A 12,331-nucleotide genomic window follows, 5' to 3' on the forward strand; every position below is an offset into this window, starting at 1 on the left:
TTCCCTGACTTGTAACATACTACAAAGCTACAGTATTTTAAACAGTATGATACTGGCATAAAGACAGACCAATGAAATAGAATAGAAAGCCCAGAAATAAGCCCTAACATGTATGATCAATTCATTTTTCATAGGGTTCCAAAACCATTAAGTAGGAGAAATGACAGTCTTTTCAACAAATGGTGTTGGGAAAATTAGATATCCCCATGCAAAATAATGTAGTTGGATCCTTACCTTACATTATATACAAAAATTAACTAAAAATGGATCAAAGACCTAAAACTATAAAATTCTTAGAAGAAAACATGAGGAAAATCTTCTCAACAATGGATTTGGTAATGGTTTCTTAAGTATGACACCTAAAGCACAGGCAACAAAAGAAACAAAAAAAATTAGACTCCATCAAAAGTTAAAAACTTTTGTGCATCAAAGGACACAACCAAGAAAGTGAAAAGACAGCCTGCAGAATGGGAGATAATATTTGCAAATCACATAACTGCAAGGGATTAATATTCAGAATATATAAAGAACTTGTACAACTCAGCATCAAAACTAATATAAATGCACACTCATATGTACTCCCAAAGAATGTTGAATTTTTTTGTTTAAGCAGGCACTTAACTTGGTTGAAGTCAACCTGTAAAATCTGTCTCCCTGTGGTTGGTGGTAGTTTATAATCTCATTTCAGTTATTTTAGCCTTAGGCTGCTTGGATCTATCCTGTTCTTGAATGGTTTACAGGTCAGCCAAAGGATTGGGCGGAGTCTATATATATATATATAAAATTTGGAGCTCCTCCTCTCTGGCTGTCTCTTTTCTGGGATTTGCCTCTTTCTTTCCAGAGGTTGTGACAGACTGTCCTTGGTTCTTCAAGCCCTTCAGACTGTAGATTTCTTTGGTAGTTTTAGTCTCACTGTAAGGCATGGACTGTGGCTTTCCCTCAGGTTAAAAGCCTTAAAAACAGGAAACACACCTTTTGTTATTCTCTTCTTACATGTGTCAGTTTGTTTCCAGTATCTGCTTACTTTGGTGTTCTCTCCATTCTTTCAAGGTGGGTCCAATGGGTGCTACTCAGCCATCAGACTGGACATAGGAGTCTCCCTAAGTGCTTTAGGCTCTGTTTCTTTTAACTGCCTCCTTTCTTGTGGTTGCTGTTTTTACCTCCAGCACCTCCTGGTCATCACCCTTATTAATCCTGTGTAGCCATCTTAATCTCAGCAGTAGTGAAGGGTACCAAAGAAAGTCAAGTAGCCTAGCTTGTTAAGTCAGCTGAAATTTTAACTTGGAAACATGCCGTAGGATTTTTCAGATCCTTTCTACTAAAAGTGTCTCTGATTTTAACAGCCCATTAGAGGACCTTCCCACATACCCTGATCTTTAGGTCTGGTCTGGATGGTTAATGTTGCCTGGAGCACAGAATCAACATTTCTTTTGTATTCTCCACAGCACTCTACCAAGGCTTTTCAAAATTTAGGTTGATCTAGATTTTAATAAAAAAAACCTACCTCATCCCTTTGTAATATATTGCAGCATTTTATAACTCTTAAAATATTTCTGTGATTTAGAGGGCTGTTCACTTATTACTTGTTTTTATTATTATCTTTTTTGAAATAACATTTTATGTATCAATAGTATATGATACAAATATAATAGACTTACTCTTGTAAGCTTATTGTAAAATGCATGGATAATGAATTGTATTTTTCTGTGTTTGCTCTTCCAAATTAGCTCCTGGGCTATAGTGAAAAGCCGATAAATCTACAGATGTTTATTGGAACAGCAGATGATCGATATTTACGGCCTCATGCATTTTACCAGGTGCATCGGATCACTGGGAAGACAGTTGCTACTGCAAGCCAAGAGATAATAATTGCCAGCACAAAGGTTCTGGAAATTCCACTTCTTCCTGAAAACAATATGTCAGCCAGGTATCTTGAAACATATCCCAAAATGGACTGTTTTTTCTTTTCCTAAAATAACTTTCAGAAGAAAAGTATATTTATTTTTATAGTACAAAAATAAGTCATTGGGGCTTCCCTGGTGGCGCAGTGGTTGAGAGTCCGCCTGCCGTTGCAGGGGATGCGGGTTCGTTCCCCGGTCTGGGAAGATCCCACATGCCGCGGAGCGGCTGGGCCCATGAGCCATGGCCGCTGAGCCTGCACATCCGGAGCCTGTGCTCCGCAACGGGAGAGGCCACAACAGTGAGAGGCCTGCATACTGCAAAAAAAAAAAAAGGTCATTGTTCTAAATTAACTGAATAACATTATGTAAATAATTATAGTATATTTGCTAAGGTTGGTACCACATTTCCATAAAGAAAATTCTATTCAGCAAAAGTTTATGACCATGTAGTACCAGCCAAGCATCATGCTAGGTGATAGAGACAAAAGTATATGGACTTTTTTTCAAGTAGCTCACAGTCTAATAGGGTAGACAGTAAGTAAACAATTGCAGTAAAATTATGATTGTTAAGTTTCCTTGAGGAAAACTTCAACTCTACTTCCAGGTGTCCCATTTCACCCGTTTCCAAATAAAATGAGGTGGCCAACTTCTGAATGAGAATGCAGTAGAGTTTTGTTCAGGTGGATTAGTTAGGAATATATATAGTACCTGTAACAGAAACCTGAAATGCAGTGGCTTAAACAGCTAGAGGTTTAATTTTTTATTCCATAAAAGAAATATACACATAGGCGTCTTAGGGCTAGCACAGTGGTTCCATAAGTCATTGGGGCCCCAAGCTGCTTCTGTTTTTTCTTCTCTGCTATTATTAGCATGTGGTTTCCATCCTCAAGATTGCCTTATGATCCACAATAGCTACTGGAGCTCTAGCCATCATAACTGTAATCCTGGAAGGAATAGGAAGAATGGGTAAGAGGAAGGGTAAGAGAGAACTTCCATCTGAGTCAGGCCTCTTTAAAGAGCTTTTCCCAGAAACGTATCCAACACCTTTACTACATCTCATTGATCATCCTTGTATATAAGGAAGACCTGGGTATGTTTTTTTTTTACCTGAGTGCATTGCCACCGCTAACAAGATGGGGGTCTGTTACTAAGAAAAACAGAAAAAAAGAATATTTAGTAGGCAACTAGGTTCTGCCACAACCAGGTATGTGAAACTTACAGTGTAGTTTGTTAGAGAAATTGGTTCAAACTATAATATAGGTCTTTCTTAAGATGGCAATGATATCTGTCCCAGGTTATTGCAAGAATAGTCCTATTAAAATCAGATTTCAGTCTCGAGTTCTTCTCTTTTAAATTTATATTTAAATAACTTTTTAGGTAAACTGAATATACCCCTGAGGACATAGTAACTTATGACATAATTGTACTATTATAAAATAAGAATTGCCTCTTATCTACTTAGCACCAGAAAAGACAAGTTAATACTGATTTAAATAAAACCTTATCTTTGCCTGCTTTGTTCAAAGGAACAGTACTCGAGAACTCAACTCCACTAAGTCATTACACGGGCTACGATAGAGTTTTTTCATGGCAGAGGTAGACAGCTAGCTGATAATCTCTACTATTAAATTTCTGTGTTCTGTAATAATTAAAAAAAGAACTTTGAATTCTCAGCCAATCCTTTGTTCAGGTACTTGAGCAAAACACTTAAGAAAAACATTGAAAAAAAAAAAGAGGGAAAGAAAAACATTGACTCCAGGCATCCTATTTGACCAATCTTCAAATAAGGTGAGGTAGCCAGCCTCTGAATGAGGATACAAGAAGGCTTCCTCTCTTTTACTCTAGGATCTTACTTTTTTTTGGCCTCGCCACGTGGCTTGTGGGATCTTAGTTCCCCGACCAGGGATCAGACCTGGGCCCTCGGCAGTGAAAGCACAGAGTCCTAACCACTGGACCACCAGGGAATTCCCTAGGATCTTACTTTTTCATCTAGCATCAAAAGCAATATGAATATACTATTATTCAGCTGCAGAGGGGAATTTGAAACTCAACTTTGAACTATCTTTTTCTAAGAACTCATAAAAGTGATTCTTAGGTGACAGTTTGCAGACCATGTTTCCATTGATTCCTCTGGATAGTTCAAGCAGTGGACTTGAATCAAGTAAATAGAAATCACCAGAAGCTTATAACTTAATGGACTGTTAAAAAGATTTTATCTTTTAAGTTGGTCATTATTACACACACATACACACAGTCTTTTCATGTTAAAGGAAAAAAGTTGGTATTTGCTGACACGGTAGATTTTGCTTTACCAGACAAGGAGAGACCTACAAAAGCTTTATCATCTTTACTTTTTTTTTTTTTTTTTTGCTGTACACGGGCCTCTCACTGTTGTGGCCTCTCCCGTTGCAGAGCACAGGCTCCGGACGCACAGGCTCAGCAGCCATGGCTCACGGGCCCAGCCGCTCCGCGGCATGTGGGATCTTCCCGGACTGGGGCACGAACCTGCGTCCCCTGCATCGGCAGGCGGACTCTCAACCACTGTGCCACCAGGGAAACCCCATCTTCACTTTTCTAAAAAAATATTTATTTATTTATTTGGCTGTGCAGGGTCTTAGTTGTGGCACGCGGGATCTTCGTTGTGGCATGTGCGGCATGCAAACTCTTCGTTGAGGCAGTGGGACTCTTGGTTGTGGCATGTGGGATCTAGTTCCCTGACCAGGGATCAAACCTGGGCCCCCAGCATTGGGAGTGTGGAGTCTTAGCCACTGGACCACAAGGGAAGTCCCTATCATCTTTACTTTTTGCCTCAGCTTCCCAAAAGTTCATGATCAAGCTCAATTATAGTAATTATAGTAATTCGTATAACCCTAGATTTGGGATATATTTATCTTCTGTTTCTTCTATTCAAAAATATTTCCTATTTCTTTCTTCTTGACCTTATTTGTATTTATGTTGTAAAATGCCTCATATCCTTTTTTAAAATAATGTATAAATCAATAAATTAAAGAAAACAGAGTACATGAGTTTCTAAGACATTCTCTCAAGAACTTGGGAGAGCCTTACCTACAGAATAGCATGAACAAATCAGAGCAGTAGGATCTGAACATATCTTCCTCCTCCTTTTCACATGGAACAGAGGTGGTTCTCAAGATTCATGTTCCCTTCTCCAACCAGAGCTGGCATATACTGCCTGCCTGGATCAGACCAGAAAGAACAAAGTTGTAGAAATACCATTATTACTAGTAGCAAGCAGCTTATCCCCCTTACTCCATCCTACTCTGCCATACACACACCTGAAGCTTCTCTGGCTATCTGTCCACTCTGAACTGTTAGATTGGGGAACAGGAATTCTATAGGAACCAAGGTTTGTGACAACAACATTGTGTGTGTCCAAGAAAGGGTTGAGTAAGGAGCAACTAGGAAGTTACCCAAATCTAAGAAACCTTTTCTAAGTACCTTAGATAATGGGGCAGCTAATGCTGAATGAGCCTGTTTTATCCAGGAACTAATTACTAGGATAAACTGTAGTGACTGAACGTAATATAGTTTCAGGTAGTGGTAGATTAAAAAATTGCGAATGATAAAACCGTTGTTCAAAATAATTTATGCACAAGTGAGTTGTAGGTATGTATTAAAAGGCTCTAGTGGGGACTTCCCTGGTGGTCCACGCTAGAAGCGTATGACTCCACGCTTCCACTGCAAGGGGCACGGGTTCGATCCCCGGTCAGGGAACTAGGATCCTGCATGCCACGTGGCATGGCCAAAAAAAAAGAAAAAGGCTCTGTTGTTTAAGGTGGGGAAAGATTGGTAGATAGTCCCCTTGTTTTGCCTACTATCACACAGGCTTGGTCATTTCAAACCTGATCTATCTTGGATGTGTAAGACCCTTTATTTAAGACCAGTATACCAACCCATAAACCATAGAGACACTCTACAAGATGCTTTAAATATAGCATGCTAGTACATTGCCTTACCGTACTCATAACTCCTCCCTGTTTTTAAAACTCGATGAATATGAATGTGGCAGTGTTGCACTCTGATCTAAAATATAATTGTGTTGTAAACAGAATTTAATAGTTATTTTCATTCCTATAAATGTAGTTTTTTTTGGTGGTTTGGTAGCTTTTCTTTTCTTTTTTTTTTTTTTTGCATTTCTTAACCAGAGTTTTAAGATTGTCATTTCTGATACTCTTATTCCAAATCTTCTGCTAGAAACTTAACTCTCTGCTAAAATACCTTCCCTTAAAACTCAGTAAAATGCAGACTTCTCTGGTGGCACAGTGGTTAAGAATCCGCCTGCCATGTACGGGACACGTGTTCGATCCCTGATCCAGGAAGATCCCGCATGCTGTGGAGCAACTAAGCCCGTGTGCCACTACCACTGAGCCTGTGCTCTAGAGCCCGTGAGCCACAACTACTCAGCCCGCATGCCACAACTACTGAAGCCCATGCGCGTAGAGCCCGTGCTCCGCAACAAGAGAAGCCACCGCAGTGAGAAGCCCATGTACCGCAACAAAGTAGCCCCTGCTTACCACAACTAGAGAAAGCCTGCGCGCAGCAGCGAAGACCCAAAGCAGCCAAACATAAATAAAATAAATAAATGTATTAAAAAAACCCAAAACTCAGTAAAATGGGGACTTCCCTGGTGATCCAGTGGTTAAGACTCTGTGCTTCCAATGCAGGGGGCCTGGGTTCGATCCCTGGTCAGGGAACTAGATCCCACATGCCGCAACTAAAGATCCCGCATGCCTCAACTAAAGATCCCATATGCCGCAACTAAAGATCCTGCACACTGCAATGAAGATCCCACATGCAGACGCAGCCAAAAAAACAAACAAACAAAAAACTCAGTAGAATGGATAATCTCTGGTATTTCCTACTAAATACTCATGTTGGCATATTAACATGAATAATCACTACTTTGATACAATTTGATCAATACTGCTTTGAGCTAAAGTGCAGTTTTTCAATATTAGTTAAATATAATTTATCCATAAATGAAAAGTGTTTATTTCCAAAAATATTTACTTTTTTAGAAATTTCTTTTCCTTTGTCTTTCCTAAGATGAAAATATTTATATTTTTCAGATTCTTCCTTGAGCTTTACTGGTTCTTATCTTGATAACCTAGCTTTGTAACATATATTATCCTTCAGAGTGACTTCTCTAACCTCTGAGCAGTGAGCATTAGAGTTGGAACATTAGAGCATTAGAGTGGGTAGATAAAGTAAGAGGATGGATAATAAGGAATGCCATAAGAGAGAGTAAACTTTAACTAGAATGTTTGATTGTTAGTTACCTCTTGCTTTATTCTTCTAATATGTGAATAACAAAGATATGTTATAGGTACTGGTGTTTCCTACCATGATTGTGTGTTAAGCAGCTATACTTAGTAATAAATTTTGAAGATAATGAAATTTTAGACCTTAAATGCCAAAACTTTAATCTTATATGTGCATTTCTTAGAAATGTAAGCCTGGGAATTCCCTGGTGTTCCAGTGGTTAGGACTCTGCACTTTCACTGCCGAGGGCGCAGGTTCAGTCCCTGGTCGGGGAACTAAGATCCTGCAAGCCTCGAAGTGTGCCCCCCCCAAAAAAAAAGGAAAGAAAGAAATGAAAGCCTGAGAGATTGTTTTTATTAATAAATGTATCATATAAAAGTTTAAATATGTTATTAATGACTTATTTGTAGTCCTATAAGTTAATCTTTTCTGGCCTAGTTATATTTATAGAATTAGAGTCTTTTACTTTATATTTCACTCATCTAGCTCTGTAACACAAACTGCTCCCCAAATTTAGTGGCTTAAAGTAGTAACTATTGTTTTTCATGATTCTTCTGGTTGGTTGGACTCAGCTGATCCACTCATGTGGTGTTGGCTGGGATCTCTCATGCCCCTGAATTCGGCTGGGAGCTCAGCTGGGGTAGCTCAAGTAGAGGATTATATGGGCTTTTCTCTCCAGCATGGTAGTTGGACATTTTCATGGTGGCTCAGGGCTCCAAGAGAACAAAAGTGGAAGTTACGGAGCTTCTTAAGTGCTAGGCTTGTAACTTACACAGCATCACTTGGCCACATTCTGTTTGTCAAGGCAAGTCATAAGGCTCACTCTCAAGGAGAGGGGACATAGTTACTCCACCTCTTAATTGGAGAAGTGGCATGTGAATACAAGAATGGGAGGAATTATTGTCAGCCCTATTTACAGACAATATGCCACACTTAGTATTACACTTTTGTCATACAAAAACATTTTTAATCCTAAAATTTAAATAGCAGAAAATAGCAATCATATCTTTCTTTTTTGACCTGATTTTAGATAGTGATAGTTCTTCCTGGCAAATTAACAATAATTGTTTTGCTGAGTTGTTTAGAACCACTAATTTCTAGCAAGCAAATAAAATTTGTATATTTTTTTTCCTAGTATTGACTGTGCAGGTATTTTGAAACTCCGCAATTCAGATATAGAACTTCGAAAAGGAGAAACTGATATTGGCAGAAAGAATACTAGAGTACGACTTGTGTTTCGTGTACACATCCCGCAGCCCAATGGAAAAGTCCTTTCTCTGCAGACAGCTTCTATACCTGTTGAATGCTGTAAGTGAGACTGTGATATTTTAAAGTTTTGTTTATAATAGGTTATTTTCTGTTTTGTTTATAATGTAATGTTTGGATCAAAAGTAAGCTGAGGGGGCTTCCCTGGTGGCAAAGTGGTTAAGAATCCGCCTGCCAATGCAGGGGACACGGGTTCAAGCCCTGGTCCAGGAAGATCCCACATGCTGCGGAGCAACTAAGCCCACGTGCCACTACAACTGTGCCTGCGCTCTATAGCCCGCGAGCCACAACTACTGAGCCCGTGCGCCACAGCTGCTGAAGCCACATGCCTAGAGCCCATGCTCCACGAGAAGTCACCGCAATGAGAAGCCCGAGCACCCCAACGAAGAGTAGCCCCTGCTCGCCACAACGAGAGAAAGCCTGCATGCAGCAACAAAGACCCAATGCAGCCAAAACTGAATGATAATAAATAAAATTAATATTTTTAAAAATGTTTCCAAAAAAAAAAGTAAACTGAGGGCTTCCCTGGTGGCGCAGTGGTTAAGAATCCGCCTGCCAATGCAAGGGACACAGGTCCGGGAAGCCCTCGTCTGGGAAGATCCCACATGCCACGGAGCAACTAAGCCCATGTGCCACAACTACTGAAGCCACGCATCTAGAGCCCATGCTCCACAACAAGAGAAGCCACTGCAGTGAGAAGGCCATGCACCGCAACCAAGAGTAGCCCCTGCTTGCTGCAACTAGAGAAAGTCTGCATGCAGCAACAAAGACACAACGCAGCCAAAAATGAAAATAAGTAAAATAAATTTTTTAAAAAGTAAACTGAAGCCCAGGGTCTGGATAGCTGGTGTGATTTTCTTATATGGAAATAAGCTACATGTTTAGGTGGAGGAGTACTGATCTTGGAGTTAGAAAGTGGCTTCTCATTATAATTTGACCCTAGGTAGCCTGTGTGGTTATAGACATTCTCTTGACCATAGTTTTCTTACTTGTAAATGAGGAAGGTGGGCTTGATGACACCTGAGGACCAAATTATGAAGCTATGATTCTCACATTAAGTGTCATTGATACTTGGTCATCTTTGTTTCATTAAAATGTTGGAAGATGCCTGTCTCTGCAAGCTGACACTTCAGCTGAATAGGGACTTACAGGATTTTGGTTTTTGGGGGTTTTTTTACCATAAATTTATATACAACACCAGGTTGAGAAAGTGAATGCTTTTTCCCTGGTTTTTCAGAGCCAAGAAATGAGAAAAGGCCTAGAACCTGATATCTACTCAAGCCCTTGAGAACTGTGGACCTCTGGCAGTTAGCTGATAGGACTGAAATATTGAGATTGCAATTTAGATTTTTAGAGCACAGACTTAGAAGTGTTCTAATTCCATGTCTTAATTTTGTGTAGGAGGAAACTGAGGCACAAGTATCTTAAGTGCTCCTCCCAGGTTATTTGCTTGTTGGTGTGACAGAGCTGTGGCTAGAACACAGGTTTTCTTAGTACTCTTTTGATTATGTTATATCATTTTATTTCTATTAACCATATGCATTCTTAATTTGGGATCATACCTACTGTATTACTTACCTATGCCTCCTTTTGCTGTTCACTGGAGTAATACTTTATCATTTTCCAGTTGACTGTGGGAATCACTGAGCAAATCCATGGTAATAGAATCACTGTAGAAGTAATTTTTGTATTAATTTTTAATAGATAATACAGGTACATGGTACAAAATTCAAAAAGAGTAAAAGAGCATAGAATGAAAAGTAAATTTTCAAGTCAGCTAGTTCCCTTTCTTAGAAACAGCTATCATTGCTACAATCTTTGTTACCCTGCCAGACAAATGCCCATTTAAGCATATATTTCTCTAATTTTTAGCAACATAATTTAAATAATTTAAGTTCATAGAGTAGTTTGAGTTTTTGAGATGAATTTACTCTAAAATTATTCTGTTTTCTCTTTTAGTTTATTAAATTATTGTGTGATTATTGTTGAGAGTATAGAAAATGCAAAATGGTACAAAGAGTAGCATTAGAATCTTTTTTGTAATAGTACTTCTCTGAGATAGTCACTATTAACCTTTTTTTGGATTTTTTTCCTTTTTTTTTTTTGGTCTATGTGTGTGCGTGCGTGTGCACGCACACAAAATATTTGGTAGTTTCACTTACAGTGGGCATTTTCTCATATAGTTAAATATTCTTCAAAAATGCTTTTAGCACATGCATAATATTTTATTATGGCTATGCCACTTGGTGAACACATTTTTGCTGTTACTTTGAATGTACTTGTGATAGCTAGTTTCCACTATAAATATCTAAAACTTGAATTAGTCTTACTCCATAGGCTAGTCAGTGCTTGTTTTTATGTCCCTTCTTTGTGAGCCATTTAGAACATAAGTGAGGACATAGTGTTTTCTGAGATCTAGATTTGTGCTTGGTACTTTCTAAGTTGTAGTTCATCCTAAATCCCAGACCCATCTCCTATGAAACATTCTCTTTGGGGCTGGGATCCTAATTCATATACCTTTTGTGTCTTGGTATTAAATAGTTGGAAGAGAGGGAATTCCCTGGTGGTCCAGTGGTAAAGAATCCGCCTTGCAATGCAGGGGACGGGGGTTCAATCCCTAGTCAGGGAACTAAGATTCCACATGCCGCGGGGCAACTAAACCCACATGCCACAACTACTGAGCCTGCACACCTCAACTAGAGCCCGCGTGCCACCAACTACAGAGCCCACGCACCCTGGAGCCCATGTGCCACAACTAGAGAAGAGAAAACCCACACACCACAACTAAAGAGAAGCCCGCGCATGGCAACGAAAGATCCTGCATGCCACAACTAAGACCCAACACAGCTAAAAGTAAATAAAATAAATACATCTTCAAAAAAATAAATAGTTGGAAGAGGCATAGTGAACTGGGACTGCATGCTTCATAAAGGCAGTCAAGTTGTTTAAATTTCTTTAAAATGTTGTTCTGGCCAAGCAAAACACAGCTGACCCTCAAAGCCACCAATTTTCCACACAAGTAGTAGGACTAAAAGTAGACCTGTTTCCAAAATGTGAAGAAGAAGGTATAATCCACCCTTTTTGTTTGTTTTATTCCAGAGAGAAACCTAGTTATTGAGGCATTTGGCAGGAATAAACCCTTAGAGAACCTAAGCAGTCAAAAGAAGTATAATGTATAGCTTGAAACTCAAGCATTTTTTAAAAAGGAAAGAAAAGCCAGAAGTAGGATCTCCAGAAAATACAGCAACTTGAAATCAGTAGATATTAGAAAAAGGCAGCAACAAGGAAAAGTTAATAGTTTACATAATAACTTGTAGGCTTTAAGAAAAATTATGTTCACATACCCTGGGAAGGAAGAGTATAGTGCCCTAAGAAATATTTATGTTCATTTTTTAAAATTCTGTATTGAAATGTGTACTTCATGTATACTTCAGTTATTTGGAAGATGTCCAAAATGTAATTCTGATGCCTCACTGATGATCTGGTTATTTTCTTGATGAAAGGGCTACTTGGTGTTTGTCCTTTAGAAACTTGTCTTCTTTTAATTGTATGCAATCTAATTATGCATCTTCGGATTTAATTTGCTTTTTATAATTATATTAAATTTATCAATTGTAACAGACAAGTTGTGGGGAAGAAATGTACTAAAGACAAGCTAAAAAGAGAAAAGTGGATGAGGTGAATGTGTTGGAGTCAGTATAAGTTGTAGGCATTAATTAATTTCTCTTTATTAGTTTATCTATAGTTGTAGTCTAAGAAAATTATTTAAAATCACTTGACTGTAATAAATGTATTTTGTTTTCTAAATAGCACAGTTATTTTAGTGGATATTGTTACCATTGCCTTGCATTTTAAAAACCCAGAGTTGCTTCTTTTATAGC

The 12,331-nt window shown here is 38.7% G+C and overlaps 1 protein-coding gene across 4 annotated transcripts in view; it reads left to right on the top strand.

Annotated features, from left to right (window-relative positions):
- The window catches only part of NFATC3 (nuclear factor of activated T cells 3), a 128,998-nt gene that overhangs the window by 72,186 nt on the left and 44,481 nt on the right, over positions 1–12,331 (top strand). For all 4 annotated transcript variants that reach the window (XM_060083831.1, XM_060083833.1, XM_060083832.1 and 1 more), the window contains exons 4-5: positions 1,728–1,927; positions 8,320–8,492. In XM_060083831.1, the coding sequence (XP_059939814.1) occupies positions 1,728–1,927; positions 8,320–8,492 (373 nt within the window). The remainder of the gene's footprint in view (positions 1–1,727; positions 1,928–8,319; positions 8,493–12,331) is intronic.

Source organism: Mesoplodon densirostris, chromosome 19 (genome assembly GCF_025265405.1).
Source record: "Mesoplodon densirostris isolate mMesDen1 chromosome 19, mMesDen1 primary haplotype, whole genome shotgun sequence".
Taxonomy (NCBI): Eukaryota; Metazoa; Chordata; class Mammalia; order Artiodactyla; family Ziphiidae; genus Mesoplodon; species Mesoplodon densirostris.